The sequence below is a fragment of the Indicator indicator genome, chromosome 18, assembly GCF_027791375.1.
Source record: "Indicator indicator isolate 239-I01 chromosome 18, UM_Iind_1.1, whole genome shotgun sequence".
Lineage (NCBI taxonomy): Eukaryota > Metazoa > Chordata > Aves > Piciformes > Indicatoridae > Indicator > Indicator indicator.
In genome coordinates this window covers 20,211,323-20,230,338 of record NC_072027.1, presented here as the reverse complement: position 1 = coordinate 20,230,338, position 19,016 = coordinate 20,211,323, and the positions used below count along the sequence as shown (strand labels likewise).

Genomic DNA, 19,016 nt, shown 5'->3' with positions numbered 1-19,016 from the left:
AGAGACCTCCCTCTGGATAAAACCAGGAGGCTACCAACTTCTCCCTTCCCCTCCCCCCCATAAAAGGATGTTATGGGTTGAAATGAACACCCCCCCCCACCCCCCAAATAAAATTGCCAGACCAGCTCAGTTGGAAAGCAAATGAAGTTCTATTTGCAAGCAAAACTAATCCCCAGAGCTGTGAAATGCAATGAATATGTACAAAATATCCAATATTTACATAGATTTACAATTTATAACCCACAGAAGAACCCTCCCCCCCTGGACAAAAGCAGGAGGTTACCAACAGCTTCCCCTTCTTCCCCCCCTGTACAAGGGAGACAGAAAGAGGAGAAAAGCAGAGAGCAGCTTGTTAGTACTTAGCCACAACAAGAACACAGCCAAGGGAAGTGACAGCCAAGCAACAACCACCTGCTAGCAGCAGCTAGAGCAAAGAAGCTGGAAAGAACAGGACCTCAACCCCCTCCCTGGGCAGCCTGTTCAGTGTCTCCCCACCCTCGTTGTGCAGAACTTCCTCCTGATGTCAAACCTACATCTGCCCTCCTCCAGCTTCAAACCCTTGCCCCTGGTCCTCTCCCCACAGCCCCTTCTGAACAGGGAAGGCTGGGGAGGGACTGTCCAGAAGGCCTGGTAGTGGCAGGATGAGGGGCAAGGGTTTGAAGCTGGAGCAGGGCAGGTTTAGGTTGGACATCAGGAGGAAGTTCTTCACTGTGACTAGCAGCCAAGACCATGTGTAACTTCCTTGTTAGCAGCACCTGGTCAACAAAAGCAGTGTCCTGCTGGGAGGTTCCTTTGTGAATTGTTCCACAGATGTGCTTCAGTAAATGATCAAAGATAGTTTTGCAAACAGGATGTTAGGGGTTGGAAGGGACCTCTGGGGATCTTCCAGTCCAACCCCCCTGCCAGAGCAGGACCATAGAATCCAGCACAGGTCACACAGGAACACATCCAGACAGGGCTGGGAAGTCTCCAGAGAAGGAGACTCCACAACTTCTCTGGGCAGCCTGTTCCTGGGCTCTGGGACCCTCCCAGTCAAGAAGTTCCTCCTCATGTTGAGGTGGAACCTCCTGTGCTGGAGTTTCCATCCCTTGCCCCTTGTCCTGTCACAGGGTGACAGCAGAGGCTGTCCCTGTCCCTTCCTGACTCCCAGCCCTCAGCTATTGATAGACATTGATCAGATCCCCTCTCAGTTTTCTCCTCTGGGCTATTTGCCATGGACTTAAGGGCTGTGGTTAGTAGGTGAAGAGAGGTTCTCCTCCCCCTCTGCTCTGCCCTGGTAAGGCCATATCTGGAGTATTGTGTCCAGTTCTGGGCCTCTCTGTCCTGGCCTGTCCCTGTCCCTTCCTTCCTGACTCCCAGCCCTCAGCTATTGATAGACATTGCTCAGATCCCCTCTCAGTCTTCTCCTCTCCAGACTAACCAGCCCCAGGGTCTCAGCCTAGATCTCCAATGCCCCAGCAGAATGTGGTAGCCTCATGCAATACTCTAGCAGCAGCTGCACAGCAACAGAGAGTTACAACCCTTGAAGAGCAGCAAGCAAATGGAATGTTTATACAGCCCAGGGCAGAGGGGAGATCCTAACTCTGTTCTCTGCTCATGCAGTGCTGTGCATGTGGAGGAGGCTGGAGTCCTACGTGGAGGACCAGGAGGGCCTGAGCAGCAGTGGCCAACTGTTTCCAGTGCTACCACAGGTAAGGGTGTGGAAAGCCAGAATGTGTGTGAGGAACTCCTGTTAACCAAGACAGATTTCCTGATGCTGCTTAGTTTTCCATCTGGTTTGTGTCTTTGGGTGAAGTTCTTGTGAATTATTCTGTTGAGTCCAAACAGAGTGGAATGAAAAAGCCTCCAATGCATCTCTGTCTTTGCTCAGGCTCAGGTGAGCACTAGAGGTGAGAGTCCTTGATCCTTCCTGCCTTGGGAGGTTGTTGCTTTGTGTGATGGAACAGTGGAAGGAGCTCAGTCCTGGTGTGTGCATTCAGAGCCAGAATGCTGGGGTCTAGAGCTGACTTCAAAAAGGAGAGTCAGAGTGGAACAGGAGCTTATCACTTCCCTCTGTCAGTTTTACAAGCCCACTGAGTGTCTTGTCTCATTTTCTCTGCTGAAATCAGACCTCATTTTCATTGCTAGCTTTTTTTCTTTCCCTAGTATACAATGATGGAAGCCAAACTCTTCTTTGCTTTTCAAACCAAACCCAGATTTTAGACTTGATCTCTACAACTATCTAAAAGGAGGTTGAGATGTGCTGAGGTTGAAGTTGAAGGTGAAGCTGAGGTTGAGAGGCCAGTGTTGGTCTCTCCTCCCAACTAACTAGTGATAGGACAAGAGGAAAATGGTCTTAAGAGCTTAAATTATCCCAGGGGAAGTTTAGGTTGGAGGTGAGGAAAATTTTCTTTGCTGCAAGAGTGGTCAGGGATTGGAAGAGGCTGCCCAGGGAGGTGGTGGAGTCCCCATCCCTGGAGGTGTTCAAGAACCCTGTGTAGGTGTGGTGCTTAAGGACAGTGTTTTGTGGTCATGGTAGTTTGGTTATGGTTGTATTTGATGATCTTGAAGGTCTTTTCCAACCTTAATGATTCTAAAATTCTATGAAAGGAGGTTGGAGTAAGGTGGGGGTTGGGCTCTGATCCCTAGTCTCAGGTGACAGAAGGAGAGGAAATTGTGCCTGAAATTGTTCCAGGGGAGGGTTGGGTTGGATTGGAGGTTAGAAAAAATGTCTTTGCTGCAAGAGTGCTCAAGGACTGGAACAGGCTGCACTGGATAGCATTGGAGACTTCATCCTTGGTGACAGTTAAAGGACATTTGGATGAGGAGCGTGGGGCCATGGCCTAAGAGCTGTGTACAGGGAGGTGTTAGGTTATGGTTGGACTTGGTCATCTGAAGCTCTTTTCCAACCAAGTGACTATAATCCAGTGACAACGTATCCATGGCTTGATGGTGCCCAGCAGGGCCTGCCCTGGTGTCACAGGAGAGCTGTTTGCAGACCCAGATTTGGAAATGAATACAATAAATAACAGGGCCCTAGGCTAGGATCAGCTGGGGGGGGTTGTTGCAGGCTTTGCAGGCAGGCACAGCCTGTGGGTGGTGTGCAGGGTGCCTAACCTTTGAGCTTGCATTTGAGCTTGCATCACCTCAAGTACACTCTGACCTTTCCAGGGGGGTTCCCTCAGGCTTCCAGCTGCACTGCTCAGCCTTGGGTGAGCACTCAGTCTGTTACCTGATGCTGAGTTCAGGAAGGATGCAAACATTCACTCAGCTCTTCCCTTGCTGGCAATGCAGATTTCTAAGCACCTGGATGCAATTTCAAAGGTAGGATGGGTCCTGTCTTCTGAGGAGGTCCATTGGCTTTTAGGTCTCTGAGCTCTGTTCCACTCTCTGGAAGACAGGCTGAGGGAGCTGGGGTTGTTCAGCCTGGAGAAGAGGAGGTTCTGGGAAGACCTAATAGTGACCTACCTATCCCTGCAGGGGTTTGGAATGAGATGATTTTTAAAGTCCCTTCCAACCCAAAGCATTCTATGATGCTGTGATAATATTCATGATCCCAGAGGAACTTCAGTCCTGTTACCTTTTGCCATCTGCAGTTTACCGTCTGGAGTCCTCAACACAGGAAGGACCTGGAGCTGATGGAGCAGGTCCAGAGGAGGCCATGAGAATGAGCAGGGGGTTGGAACAGCTCTGCTGTGAGGACAGGCTGAGGGAGCTGGGGGTGTTCAGCCTGGAGAGGAGAAGGCTCCAGGGAGACCTAATAGCAGCCTGCCAGGACCTGAAGGGTGCTACAGGAGGGACAGAGAGAGACTGCAAAGGTCTGCAGGGACAGGAGCAGGGGCAATGGCTTCAAACTGGAAGCAGATGGATTTAGACTTGGCATTAGGAAGAACTTCTTCCCCATGAGGGAGTGGAATAGGTTGCCCAGGGAAGCCATGGAGGCTGCAAGGATCTTTAAGGTCCCTTCAAACCCAACCCATTTTATGATGCTGTGGTGATTCCTGACTTATCATTTAGATATGAATGGAGTGCATCTGGGGCTATATAAACTCCTAGAGTAGCTCTTTATGATCTCTGTTATCAACAGCATCCTGTGACAGCTCCAAGTCTTGACTTCTGACTGCCACAAACCACTTCCAAGCCTGTTCTGTGCATACATTCTCCCTGCAGTGTTAGTGAATTGATTCCTCCCCATCAGTTTGTCCCTAAATCATTCATTTCATTTACCAATCCCCCAAAGCCCTGGGTAAGATGCTTCACAGAGACAGATTCAGAGAGTTAATCAATGAGAGCAGTCAGAGCTGATGTCACAGGGGCACTTTAAGAAGGATGAACAAGTGTTAGATCAGTAAATCCCTCATGCAGAGCTGTGCTGGAACATCACAGCAGGCTTCAGCAGATGCATGGTGGGCAGCTGCTCATCTGCCTGAGAGCTCTCCTGCTGCCTTTGCTGCATTTTGCACCCATGCAGAACTCAGTGAATCTCCAGCTGGCAGCTTTTAATTGTCCTTTTATTTTCTTAGGCACCAATGCAGGCCAATTATATCCTGGGTTCAGTTTTCATTGAATCAACAAGGTTGGAAAAGACCTCAGAGATCATCAAGTCCAGCCTATCACCCAGCACCTCATGACTAACTAAACCCTGGCTCCAAGTGCCACATCCAATCCTTTCTTGAACCCCTCCAGGGATGGTGATTCCACCACCTCCCTGGGCAGCACATCCCATGGCCAATTTCTCTTTCTGGCAAGAACTTTCTCCTCACCTCCAGCCTAAACCTCCCCTGGCACAGCTTGAGACTGTGTCCTCTTGTTCTGCTGCTGCTTGCCTGGGAGAAGAGCCCAACCCCCACCTGGCTCCAACCTCCCTTCAGGTAGTTGTAGACAGCAATGAGGTCTCCCCTGAGCCTCCTCTTCTCCAGGCTAAACAGTCCCAGCTCCCTCAGCCTCTCCTCACAGGGCTGTGCTCCAGATCCCTCCCCATCCTCATTGCCCTTCTCTGGACAGTTCAAATTTCTCAATGTCCTTCTTGAATTGAGGAGCCCAGAACTGGACACAGGACTCAAGGTGTGGCCTGAGCAGTGCTGAGTCCATGGCACAATGACTTCCCTGCTCCTGCTGGCCACACTATTCCTGATGCAGGCCAGGATGCCATTGGCCTTCTTGGCCACCTGGGCACACTGCTGGCTCATGTTCAGCTGCTGTCACCCAGCACCCCCAGGTCCCTTTCTGCCTGGCTGCTCTCAGCCACTCTGTCCCCAGCCTGTAGTTCTGCATGAGGTTGTTGTGACCAAAGTGAAGCATCTGGCACTTGAACTTGTTAAATGCCATCCTGTTGGACTCTGCCCATCTGTCCAGCCTGGCAAGGTCCCTCTAGAGAGCCTCCTACCCTCTAATTCCTGCCCCCAACTTGGTGTCATCTGCAAACTTACTAATGGTGGACTCAATCCCCTATTCCTGACTTCCTTCTGTGAACGTTCAGAATCAGATGTGGAATGCAAACCATTTCTAGTCTGGGCATGTTTGGATCACACAAGAACTCTGAATAGAAACTGGGAAAGGGACTCAGTCAGGAGCCCAAAATTTTCTTCCTGGCAGGGTTCATTTGCATTTCCAACTCTGAGACAACTGAAGAGAAGGGAACAATCAGGTGCTTCTGCAAAGTTGGTTTAATGAATTCTAAGAGGAGTGGAGGAGGGAAAAACCTTTCCTCTCCTACCCTCTAACAGCTCAACTCCTGCCCCCAACTTGGTGTCATCTGCAAACTTACTGATGGTGGTCTCAAGAATGGGGCTGCAGCAGGTCCTGCCTCAAACTGGTTCCCACACAATCTTAAAGTGCACTCCAGTTGTGCCTTTAAAGGAGAGGAAGGGGCAGGTAAAGAGTCTGAAGGATCTAAGGAGGAGTAGGGAAGTGATTGATGTGTGTGAGGCCACAGCTGCAGTGCTGGGTTCAGTTCTGGGCTCCTCACTGCAAGAAGGACATTGAGGAGCTGGAGCAGGGCCAGAGAAGGGCAAGAAAGGTGTGGAAGGGTCTGGAGAAGAGGGCTGGGGAGGAGCAGCTGAGGGAGCTGGAGGTGGTTAGTGTGGAGCAGAGGAGGCTGAGGGAGACCTCATTGCTCTCTACAGCTCCTGAGAGGAGGCTGCAGTGAGCTGGGGGTTGGGCTCTGCTCCTTAATGTCAGGTATTGGAACTGGAGGAAATGGCCTGAAATTGAGCTGCTAAAGCTAAAGCAGAGCAGAGCTCTCTTCTGATGTTTGTGAATTAACCTTTACCAGCCTCAGAGCAGCAGCACTTTCAGTCCCTGCATATCCTTGGCAGTGGCTGCTGGATGAGTCTCAGTTAGAGCCTTCTCCTGAGGGTAAGGAAGGGGAACAGAAACTCACTGACATTTAGGGAGAAATTGTTCTCCATTTACAACCACAGTGTAAAGCTGTAGGCAACTAACTGGAGGAACTAAGGGCAAGGCAAGGGGTAATGGCCTCAAGCTGTGCTGAGAAGGTTTAGGTTGGAGATTAGGAATTGTTTCTTTCCTGTAAGAGTGGTCTGGGATTGGAAAAGGCTGCCCAGAGAGGTGGTGGAGTCCCCATCCCTGGAGGTGTTAGGTCACAGAGTAACAGAATTGTTTTGGTTGGAAAAGACCCCAAAGGTCATTGAGTCCAAGCATTGACCTCATACCACCATGGCCACCAAACAATGTCCCAAGAGTGCCATGGCCACACATTTCTTGAACAGGAATCATAGAAATATAGAATGGTAGGGGTTGGAAGGGACCTCTGGAGATCATTGAGTCCAACCTCCCTGCCAGAGCAGGGTCACCTAGGGCAGGCCACACAGGAACACATCCAGGCAGGTTTGGAAAGTCTCCAGAGGAGACTCCACAACCTCTCTGGACAGCCTGCTCCAGGGCTCCAGCATCCTCACAGTAAAGTTTCTCCTCATGTTGAGGGAGGTGGTGGAGTCACCATCCCTGGTGGAGTCACCATCCCTGGTGGAGTTACCATCCCTGGATCTGTTCAGGAACCCTGTGGCCATGGTACCAGGGGACATGTAGCTTTATAGTCAAGATACTTCCAAGTGAGGTGGGACAAAAAAGCCTCCAAGTCCCTCTGGGTAGGAGGTATCATTGTATTTAGCTCTCAGAGGAACCTCATTTGTCCACCACATGCTATAGAGTTGAGTCCAGGAGATGCAGACAGGTTTCTGGTTGTCTGCTTCATGTCCTTCAGTAGTTTGGGCAGTTCTATCAAACCTTCTATAGGTGACCACTAATCTGAGTGCCCTTTACATTCTGGATGCCTAAATAGGCATAAGTGGAGCTCCCTTTGCAGAAATTGAGCGAAGAGAAGCTGAGATCCACATCACCTTTGCTCTGACTCTGCAACCCTGACCATTCCTGACCAAATCAGACCAATGCATAATTCAGAGCTTAGGCAAACCTGGACCAGGCTGCCAAGGGAGGTTGTGGAGTCTCCTTCTCTGGAGACTTTCACAACCCACCTGGATGTGTTCCTGTGTGGCCTGCCCTGGGTGATCCTGCTGTGGCAGAGGGTTGGCCTGGATGATCTCCAGAGGTCCCTCCCAACCCCTAGCATTGTGTGATTCTGCTTCTTTCTGCTTCTGGTTCCAACCTACCAAAGAGAACTTCTAATTCAGGTCCCTCACAAAAGCAGTCTAAAGATGCTTTCATAGCACAAGGCAGGCTCAGGAGAGAAAGAAGCTTTTGCAATGAAAAACAACAACAAAGAATTTTAATTCCTCCATCCAAGGGAGGCTTTGGATGTGTGCAGTAGAACCTTAGAATTGTTTCAGTTGAAGGAGACCTCCAAGATCTCAAGTCCAACCCTCAACCTGACACCACCATGGCCACTAACCCATGTCATAGAATCACAGAATCATAGAATCAGTCAGAGTTGGAAGGGACCACAAGGCTCATCCAGTTCCAACCCCCCTGCCATGGGCAGGGACACCTCACACTACATCAGGCTGCCCAGAGCCTCATCCAGCCTGGCTGCAAACACCTCCAGGGATGGGACCTCAACCACCTCCCTGGACAACCCATTCCAGGCTCTCACCACTCTCATGGGGAAGAACTTCTTCCTCACTTCCAGCCTGAATCTCCCCACTTCCAGTTTTATTCCATTCCCCCCAGTCCTGTCACTCCCTGATAGCCTAAAAAGTCCCTCCCCAGCTTTCTTGGAGCCCCCTTCAGATACTGGAAGACCACAATAAGGTCTCCTCAGAGCCTTCTCCTCTCTAGAGCCTTCTCCTCTCCAGAGCCTTCTCCTCTCCAGAACAGCCACAACTCTCTCAGTCTGTCCTCATAGGAGAGCAGCTCCAGCCCTCTGCTCATCCTGGTGGCCCTTCTCTGGACACCTTCCAGCACGTCCAGATCCCTCTTGTAACAGAGGCTCCAGAACTGGATGCAGTACTCCAGGTGGGGTCTCAGCAGAACTGAGCAGAGGGGGAGAATCCCCTCCCTGGCCCTGCTGGCCACACTTCTCTTGCTGCAGCCCAGGCTCTGCTTGGCTCTCTGGGCTGCAAGAGCACATTGACAGCTCCTGGTGAGCTTCTCCTCCCCCAGCACCCCCAAGTCCCTCTCCTCAGGGCTGCTCTCCAGCCAGTCCCTGCCCAGCCTGGATTTGTGCTTGGGATTGCCTGGAGTGCCATTGCTACTCATTTCTTGAGCACCTGCAGGCATGGTGACTCCACCTCCTCCCTGGGCAGCCAGTTGCAGTAAACACACACCAGATGTACAGAAGGGAAAATCACTCCCATGCAGACAGCTCTGTGAACAAAAGAGGAGAGGCCCTCATGAAGCTGCCTCTGAAATCTGTAGGCTTGTAGGTGAAGATTGTGAATGAAGTCCTGGCATCCCTGAAGTCACAGGATCACAGGATAACAGAATGCCAGGGGCTGGGAGGGACCTCAAAAGCTCATCCAGTCCAACCCCCTGCCAGAGCAGGAGCACCTAGGGCAGGTCACACAGGAACACATCCAGGTGGGTCTTGAATATCTCCAGAGAGGAAGACTTCACAACCCCTCTGGGCAGCCTGTTCCAGTGTTCCCTCACGGGGAAAAAAATTTTCCTCTTGTTTCCATGGAACTTCCTCTACCTCAGCTTCCACCACTGCCCCTTGTGCTGGCATTGGGCATCACCCAGCAGAGCCTGGCTCCAGCCTCTGGGCACTCATCCTGCACATCTTTATCCCCAGCAATGAGGTCACCTCTCAGGCTCCTCCTCTCCAAGCTACAGAGCCCTCAGCTCCCTCAGGCTCTTCTCATAAGGAAGATCTTCCACTCCCCTAATCATCTTTGTGGCTCTGTGCTGGAGTCTTTCAAGCAGTTCCCTGAGGTCCTTCTTGAACTGAAGGTCCCAGAACTGGACACAATATTCCAGATGCAGCCTCACCAGGGCAGAGCAGAGGGGGAGGAGAACCTATCTTGACCTACTGACCACAGCCCTTAAGTCCATGGCAAATAGCCCAGAGAAGAAAACTGAGAGGGGATCTGATCAATGTCTATCAATAGCTGAGGGCTGGGAGTCAGGAAGGGACAGGGACAGGCTCTGCTCAGTTGCACCCTATGATAGGACCAGGGGCAATGGATGGAAACTTCAGCACAGGAGGTTCCACCTCAACATGAGGAGGAACTTCTTGACTGTGGGGGTCCCAGAGCCATGGAATAGGCTGCCCAGAGAAGTTGTGGAGTCTCCTTCTCTGGAGCCTTTCAAGACCTATCTGGATGTGTTCCTGTGTGACCTGTGCTGGATTCTATGGTCCTGCTCTGGCAGGGGGGTGAGACTGGAAGATCTCCCAAGGTCCCTTCCAACCCCTAATTTCCTAGGATCTTATGACTTGAAGGAAGCCAGGATTTCAGTGTCTAGCCTTAGGAATATGCACAAGTGACTGAATTAAGGTTGCATAGACAAACACAATCCTAAAATACCTTAGTGTTAGGGGTCTGGTTTTGCAGGGGCAATGTTCTTCTGAGTGCCTCTGGCAGCTCTGTTTCCTTTTCCCAGTTAACCAACTGGGAAGCAGAGGTGGTAGCATTGATTTTGAAAGCAGTCTGATGAAAAAAGCAATTAGACCATATGAGAATCTCCTGACCTCACCATGGGCAGTCCTCCATGCTTGACATTTGTGGTGCATATGTTTATCCCTGGAACTGGCCAAGGAAAAGCAGTGGGAATGTTGGCTGTTGTTCCTTGAGGGAAAAAAGCAGGAGGGACAGTTTAGCTGTGGGGTTCAGAACTACTGAAAAAGGCAGGGGAATGTTCTCACCAAGGAACCTGGAGGTCAGCTGTAGTCTGAAGAAGACTCTGTGTATTCTCCTTCCCCTCTACTCTGCCCTGCTGAGACCACACCTGGGGTACTCTATCCAGTTTTGGGCTCCCCAGTTCAAGAGACAGGGATCTGCTGGAGAGAGTCCAACAGAGAGGCAGGAGGATGATTGCAGGACTTGAACACCTCTCCTGTGAAGAAAGACTGAGAGCCCTGCAGAAGAGAAGGCTGAGAGGGGATCTGATCAGTGTCTGAGGGCTGGGGGGCAAGAATCAGAATCATAGAATCAGTCAGAGTTGGAAGGGACCCCAAGGATCATCCAGTTCCAACCCCCCTGCCATGGGCAGGGACACCTCACTCTAGATCAGGCTACCCAGAGCCTCATCCAGCCTGGCCTTAAACACCTCCAGGGATGGAGCCTCAACCACCTCCCTGCACAACCCATTCCAGGCTCTCACCACTCTCATGGGGAAGAACTTCTTCCTCACATCCAGTTTGAATCTTCTCACTTCCAGCTTTATTCCATTCCCCCCAGTGCTGTCACTACCTGATAGCCTAAAAAGTCCCTCCCCAGCTTTCTTGGAGCTCCCTTCAGATACTGGAAGGCCACAAGAAGGTCACCTGGGAGCCTTCTCTTCTCCAGACTGAACAGCCCCAACTCTCTCAGTCTGTCCTCATAGGAGAGGTGCTCCAGCCCTCTGCTCATCCTGGTGGCCCTTCTCTGGACACCTTCCAGCACCTCCAGATCCCTCTTGTAATAGAGGCTCCAGAACTGGATGCAGTGCTCCAGGTGGGGTCTCACCACAGCTGAGCAGAGGGGGAGAATCCCCTCCCTGGCCCTGCTGGCCACACTTCTCTTGCTGCAGCCCAGGCTCTGCTTGGCTCTCTGGGCTGCAAGTGCACATTGACAGCTCCTGGTGAGCTTCTCCTCCCCCAGCACCCCCAAGTCCCTCTCCTCAGGGCTGCTTTCTAGCCAGTCACTGCCCAACAAGAAGGGGCCAGGCTCTTTTCCCTGGTGCCCAGTGATATTTTCCTGTGGCAATGGACACAAACTGGAACCCAGGAAGTTCCACTTCAACATGAGGAAAATTTTTGCTGTGTGGATGCAGGAGTCCTGGAGCAGGCTGCCCAGGGAGGTTGTGGAGTCTCCCTCTCTGGAGACTTTCCAAAGGTGCCTGGATGTGTTCCTGTGTGACCTGCCCTAGGTGACCCTGCTCTGGCAGGGGGGTTGGACTCAATGATCTCCAGAGGTCCCTTCCAACCCCTAAAAATCTATTTCTCTGATTCCAACCAGTGTCTCAATCCCCCCAATGAAGACTGTAGGCAGTTTAAGTCGTTCCTTAAGTCTACACTGTGAAGTGTGCCAGAGATTTGGCTCACAGCCTCTTGTAATCGTGGGGGGGGGGGGGGGGGAATCATCTGCATAAAGCACTCTGCAATCTTTCTGTGAGCTGCAGTATCTCTACCAGCTGAGTGCAGCCCTGAGGAGGGAATCCTGCCAGCTGCCTCATGGAGCTGCAGAGCACTCACACTACACTGAAATAGAAATAACCTGCATGGACCATATAAGGCTAAATCCCTTCTTTTACCTCTTGTTTTGACCTTGGTCATTGAATTCTCAAGTTAAATCCACCCAGCTGCAGAGGCTGTGAACGTGATGACCAGTCACAGAATCATACAAACACAGAATGGCCCAGGCTGGAAGGAACCTCCAAAGGTCAGCCAGTCCAACCTCTCTGCACTCAGCAGGGATATCCCCAAGTAGATCAGGCTGCCCAGAGCCCTGTCCAGCCTCACCTTGAACATCTCCAGGGAAGGAGCCTCAACCACCTCCCTGGGCTGGTTGGTTTTGCCCTGCTCCCAGTACAATTTATTCCCAGGATATTCCCAGGATACTTCCTGCTCCTTGGTTTCCACTTCTCTTTCTTCCTTCTTCACCTCTTTCCAGTCATCTGTCTGGTTTGCAAGTGTTTAGCTTATGAGGAGCAGCTGAGGGGATTGGAGTTGTTTAGTCTGGAGAAGAGGAGGCTGAGGGGAGACCTCATAGCTCTCTGCTAATGGCTTCTGCAAGAAGCTTGCTCCAGGTTAGACAGGAGGAAGAAATTCTTCCCTGTGAAGGTGGTGAGCCATGGAAACAGGTTGCAGAGGGAACTTACGGAGGCAGCAGTGTGTCCAGCTGGCCAAGAAGACCAACAGCATCCAGGCCTGGATGAGCAACAGTCTGGTCAGCAGGAGAAGGGCAGGGATTGTGCCCCTGGATGGGGCATTGCTGAGGCCATACCTCGATGCTGGATTCAGTTTTGGGACCTTCACTACAAGAAGGACATTGAGGGACTGGAGCAGGTCCAGAGAAGGGCAACAGAGCTGGGGAAGGGTTTGGAGAACAACCCCACAACAACCCCAGGAAGGCTCCAGGCTGGGGGAGGAGTGGCTGGAAAGTGCCCAGCAGAGAAGGCCCTGGGGGTGCTGGGTGCCAGAAGCTGGAGATGAGCTCAGGGGGTGCCCAGGTAGGCAAGAAGGGCAGCAGCAGCCTGGGCTGGAGCAGCAATGGTGTGGGCAGCAGGAGCAGGGCAGGGATTGTGCCCCTGGACTGGGCACTGGGGAGGCCACAGCTGCAGTGCTGGGTTCAGTTCTGGGCTCCTCACTGCAAGAAGGACATTGAGGAGCTGGAGCAGGACCAGAGAAGGGCAAGAAAGGTGGGGAAGGGTCTGGAGAAGAGGGCTGGGGAGGGAGCTGGGGGTGTGCAGTGTGGAGCAGAGGTTGGAGCAAGGTGGAGATCAGTCTCTCCTCACATACACCAAGTGACAGGACAGAGCTTCCTCCAGTTTGAAGCCATCAGCCCTTAACTACATTTATTTGCCAGTTGATGTGATTGGTTCCCAGACATCACAGAATCACAGAGTGGTTTGGCTTGGAAGGGACATTAAAGCTCATCCAGTTCCAAGCCCCCCTGCCATGGGCAGGGACACCTCCCACCAGCCCAGCTTGCTCAAGGCCTCATCCATCCTGGCCTCAACTTATGGTAGGAAATAATTTCCTAACTAAAAGGAAGTCTGATTTTTAAATCTAAGCAGCTTCTTCACTTGGTCATTGCTCCAGGCATGAGCTTTGTGCCTGGAGAAGGGAAGGCTCCTGGGAGACCTCAGAGCAGCCTTCCAGTATTGACAAGTGGCTGCAGGAGAGCTGGAGAGGGTTAGATGTGCAGTGACAGGATAAGGGCTGATGGCTTCAGACTGGAAGAAGCTGGGTTTAGATTAGACATTAGGAAGAAATTGTTCCCCAGGAAGGTGGTGAGACACAGGAACAGGTTGCCCAGGGAAGCTGTGGAAGCTCCAAGCCTGGAAGCTTTCAAAGGCAGGTTGGATGAGGCACTGAGCAACTTGGTTTAGCAGGTGTCCCAGCCTGTGGCAGGGGGGTTGGAACTAGATGAGCTTTAAGGTCCCTTCCAATCCCAACCATTCTGTGATTCTTTGTGAGCTTGGTCACACCACCAGTGAGTTTGTCCTGCATGCCTGCTGGCAACGCTCCAAAGCTATGCAGAACATTCACAGAGTGGTTTAGGTTGGAAGGAACCTTAAAGCTCATCCAGCTCCAACCCCCTGCCATGGGCAGGGACACCTCCCACCAGCCCAGGCTGCTCAAAGCCTCATCCAGCCTGGCCTTGAACACCTCCAGGCAGGGTCATCCACAACCTCCCTGGGCAGCCTGTGCCAGTGTCTCCCCACCCTCACTCTCAAGAATTTCTTCCTCATCTCCAGTCTCAATATCTCCTCCTCAAGCTTCAACCCCTTCCCTCATGTCCTGTCCCTACAAGCCCTTGTCAAAAGTCCCTCCCCCAGCTTTCTTATCCCTGGAGATATTCAAGGTGAGGCTGGACAGGGCTCTGGGCAACCTGATCTAGTTGAGGATGTCCTTGCTGAGTGCAGAGGGGGTGGGACTGGATGGGCTTGGGAGGTCCCTTCCAACCCAGACCCAGATAGATAATAGGTGGATGAAATGAGGAAGGTGCCAAACAATGCCAAGAAATTTGGACCTGGAATGTGTTTATAATGGCAGGGATAGAAGGAGAAGAGAGGTGGAGGGAGCACAAACCACTCTGTGATGTTCCTCTTCCCCTAATGGATGTCTGCCTGTGTGCAGCACTCTACTGCACACAAGGGTCAGGGATGTATTTTTCATGTGTTTATTTTTGGAAGCTCCATGCCTGTTCTGAATGGTGCAGTGTGGCAGTGCCTGTCAGCTCAGATGGCACCACAGAACACCCATGGAAAGGGCAAATATTGCAAAGGTGATGTGTGACCAAGCCAGGAATCAACATTTCAGCCTCCCTGGAGTAGCAGCATGGAGGGGAGAGACAGTGGAATCCTGTAGAAAACTGGTTATTGCAGAATCACAGAGTGGGAGGGGTTGGAAGGGACTTCTGGAGATCACCAACTCCAACTCCTTCTGCCAGGCCAGGTCTACCTAGAGAAGTTCACACAGGAGGGGTTTGAATGCCTCCAGAGATGGAGACTCCACCACCTCTCTGGGCAGCCTGCTCCAGTGCTCCACCACCCCTTAATTCAAGAGGTTCCTCCTTTTGTTCAGATGGAACTTCTGATGCTCAGGTTTGCTCCTTGTTGCCCCTTGTCCTGTCACTGGGCACCACTGAAAAAAACCTGGTCCCATCCCCCTGACACCCACCCTGTGCCTATTGATCAGCACTGATGAGATCTCCCTGCCTCAGTACTCTGTTTTCCAGACTGAAGAGCCCCAACCCTCTCAGAGAGCCCCAAACCTCATCAGAGAGGTGCTGCAGTCCCCTAATCATCCTATTAATTGAAATAAATACAGAGGCACAGCTGCATTTTCTAGCTCCTTCCATTCTACACAGCTGCAGCATTCTGCCATGCACCAAGAGCCCAGGCCTGTGTTCTGGGTTGCTAATTAGTTCTTATCTTTTGTAGCTGTAATCAAGGAGCTGCTAAAGCCAAAGCAGAGCAGAGCTCTCTGCTGGTGATTGTGACTTCACCTCTGAGCAGCAGCACTTTCAGTCCCTGCCCATCCTTTGCTGGGTGTGTCTCAATGAGAGCCTTTTCCTGTAGATAAAGGTCACAGAGTCATAGAATGGGTTGGGTTGGAAGGGACCTTAAAGATCAGACAGCTCCAACCCCCTGCCCGGACACTTCCCACCAGCCCAGGTTGCTCAGAGCCTCATCCAGCCTGGCCTTGAACACCTCCAGGCAGGAGGCAGCCACAGCCTCCCTGGGCAGCCTGTGCCAGAGTCTCCCCAGCCTCACTCAAGAATTTCTTCCTCATCTCCAGTCTCAGTCTCCCCTCTCCCAGCTCAAAGCCATTGTTCCTCATCCTGGCACTCCCAGCCCTTGTCCAAGTTCCTCCCCAGCTCCCCTGGAGCCCCTGAAAGGCTGCTCTAAGGTCTCCCAAGAGCCTTCTATTCTCCAGCCCAACTCTCTCAGCCCCATAGGGGACATGCTCCCTCCCTCTGGTCATCTTTGTGGGCTCCTCTGGACCCTCTCCACCATTTTCATGTCCTTCTTGTGTTGGGACCCCACACTGAATGCAGTACCCCAGATTGGTTGTCAGAAGAGCAGGGAGGCAGAATCACCTCACTTGTCCTGCTAGCCACTTGGAGAAGGTGCACACAAGGAATGACCAAACAACTTCAGAGTAAGTTCAGCATCTCCAGGTCAATGTTGCATGAATACTCAGGGAGTGGGCTGGAGAAAACATGCAGAGTATTTCCTTGCCTTGAAGGAGCTTCCCACTTGCATGAGCAGAGCAGACAGTCTGAGAACAACAGCTGGCAGCCAGGCACTGCTGGTGTCCCCCAGGGATCAGTGCTGGGCCCCATCCTGTTCAATATCTTTATTGATGATCTGGATGAGGGGATGGAGTCCATCATCAGTAAGTTTGCAGATGACACCAAGTTAGGAGCAGGAGTTGAGCTGTTGGAGGCTAGGAGGGCTCTGCAGAGGGACCTGGACAGGCTGGCTGGGTGGGCAGAGGCCAATGGGATGAGATTGAACAAGGCTAAGTGCAGGGTTCTGCACCTTGGCCACAACAACCCCAAGCAGCACTACAGGCTGGGGACAGAGTGGCTGAAGAGCAGCCAGGCAGAGAGGGACCTGGGGGTGCTGGTTGATAGTACTGAACATGAGCCAGCAGTGTGCCCAGGCAGCCAGGAGAGCCAATGGCATCCTGGCCTGGATCAGGAATAGTGTAGCCAGCAGGACAAGGGAGGTTATTCTGCCCTGTGCTCAGCACTGCTCAGGCCACACCTTGAGTCCTGTGTCCAGTTCTGGGCTCCTCAATTCAAGAGAGATGTTGAGGGACTGGAAGGTGTCCAGAGAAGGGCAACAAAGCTGGGGAGGGGTCTGGAGCACAGCCCTGTGAGGAGAGGCTGAGGGAGCTGGGGGTGTTCAGCCTGGAGAAGAGGAGGCTCAGGGCAGACCTCATTGCTGTCTACAACTACCTGAAGGGAGGTTGGAGCCAGGTGGGGGTTGGGCTCTTCTCCCAGGCACCCAGCAGCAGAAGGAGGGGACACAGTCTCAAGCTGTGCCAGGGAAGGTCTAGGCTGGGGGTTAGGAGGAAGTTCTTCCCAGAGAGGGTGATTGCCCATTGGGATGTGCTGCCCAGGGAGGTGGTGGAGTCACCATCCCTGGAGATGTTCAAGAGGAGACTGGATGAGGCACTTGGTGCCATGGTCTGGTTGATTGCTTAAGGCTGGGTGATCAGTTGGACTGGATGAGCTTGGAGGTCTCTTCCAACCTGGTTGATTCTATGATTCCCTAAGGGAAAGGGCATGGTCATTATCCTGGGTTTAAAAGGAAAAACACACTGCAGGAAAACCTCAGTGGTTCTATCAGAGAGTGAGCTGTGGGGATGCTGAGGGCTGGATCAGCATCCAGCTGGCCCCAAATGCTCTCAGTGCAGTGGAGGTGAGCAAAGAAAACAGAGCTGGGAGCTTGTCCTTCCCTGCTCTTCTCCAGCCTGGTGAGCCAGAGAGAACCCTTGAGGTCAGGGGCAGATGCAGTCCCAGCAGAGCAGAGCAGAGGACTGGACAAAGCAGAGAAGCAAAAGAGCAACTCTGTGCCTATTTTTCCAGCACACATCCTGATGATTTATGTAACTTCAACCTAGAGAAGCTGAATTTACTTTGAACTTGTTGGGTGCACTCTGAGGCTGTAATGAGAGGATGTAAAGCAGTAGCAGCAGCATTCAGAGGCCTCCCCTTCATTATGGAGATTGAATTCCCAGAAAAAAATCAAGGCTCTGGCTGTGGAGGGAATGAATCTGAGTGCAGCTTCTCTGCTCCTGTCTGGTATAATTACAGTCAGCCATCCCTAAAAGCATCCTCTCTTAGCATCCACACAGAGCTAGCAAAATAAATGGGTTGATTAGGGAGGGGGAAAAAAAAAGCCACCACAAACCCTTTGTGGTCTTGTGGAAATTGGTTTTGTGTGTTTATGCTGAGGAAAAAATGTTGTGCAGCTTCTACTTGCACAGATAGCTGGGGACCAGTTCAGAGAAGGCAGGGGAGAGTCTGGGGGGCCTTGTGTGGTCAGCTGGGATTGGATACCAGGAGGCAACCAGAGCAAAATCACAGCCTCACAGTCTCAGAGGATATCAGAGGTTGGAAGGGACCTCAAGAGATCATCAGGTCCAACCCCACTGCCAGAGCAGGAGCACTTAGGGTAGTCTGCACAGGAATGCATCCAGGTGGGTTTGGAAAGTCTCCAGAGAAGAAGACTCCACAACCCCCCTGGGCAGCCTGCTCCAGGGCAGCACCGCAAAGAAGTTTCTCCTGATGTTGAGCTGAAAGCTTCTCTGTTCAAGTTTGAACTCACTGTTCCTTGTCTTATCACTGTGCACCACCCAAAAGAGCCTGGCCCCCTCCCCTTGCCCCCCAGCCCTCAGCTATTGATAAGCATTGATCAGATCCCCTCTCAGCCTTCTCTTCTCCAGACTAAACAGCCCCAGAGGTCTCAGTCTCTCTCCACAGGGGAGAAGCTCAAGTCCTAAATCATCCTCATGGCTCTCCTTTGGACTCTCTCCAGCAGGTATCTGTCTCTCTTGAACTGGGGAGTCCCAAACTGGACACAGGATTGCTGGGGTGGTCTCAGCAGGGCAGAGTAGAGAGGGAGAAGAACTTCCCCAGCCCTGCTGGACACCTTTCTTGATCCATCCCAGGATCCCATTGGCTCTCTTGTCCACAAGAGCACATTGTTGTTCCATGGAGAACTTGCTGCCCACCAGCACTCCAAGGTCTTTCTCTGTGGAGCTGCTTTCCAGCAGGGCAGCCCCTAACCTGTCCTGGTGCCTGCTGTTATTCCTCCCCAGATGTAGGTTAGCAGCAGCAGCTCAGCCCACAACAAATGTTATCAAGGAGGCCGGAGCAGGATTTGCTGGTCGTGCTTGGAAGATGATGAAATTCACCTGATGATGTTTTGATTGAATTTGTAGCTAGGAACACAGCAGTGCTTCATTTGCTGGTAGTGGCCCAGTCCTCCAGTTGCTCTTGGTGGCTGTCTTGGTCTGGAGGGGGAGAGAGCCTTGGTTCTTTTTTGAACATTCCCCTGTTGTGAAATCAAAGGCACAAAGGAGGGCAAAGATCAAAAGCCAGGCTATGGATTACCAGAATAAAGTGGATGGAACAGAAGAAGGGGGAGAGAGAGAGAGAGTAGGAAAGGAATTGTATCACCCTCAACCCAAAGATGATTTGGGTCACAGGCTCACAGGATGTTAGGGGGTTGAG

At 52.0% G+C, this 19,016-nt stretch overlaps 1 protein-coding gene across 1 annotated transcript in view; it reads left to right on the top strand.

The window, feature by feature from the left end:
* Positions 1-19,016, top strand: part of LOC128973117 (protocadherin alpha-C2-like) — an 88,149-nt gene that overhangs the window by 18,793 nt on the left and 50,340 nt on the right. The window contains exon 3 of the mRNA XM_054389327.1: positions 1,603-1,691. Coding sequence (XP_054245302.1) covers positions 1,603-1,691 — 89 coding nt within the window. The remainder of the gene's footprint in view (positions 1-1,602; positions 1,692-19,016) is intronic.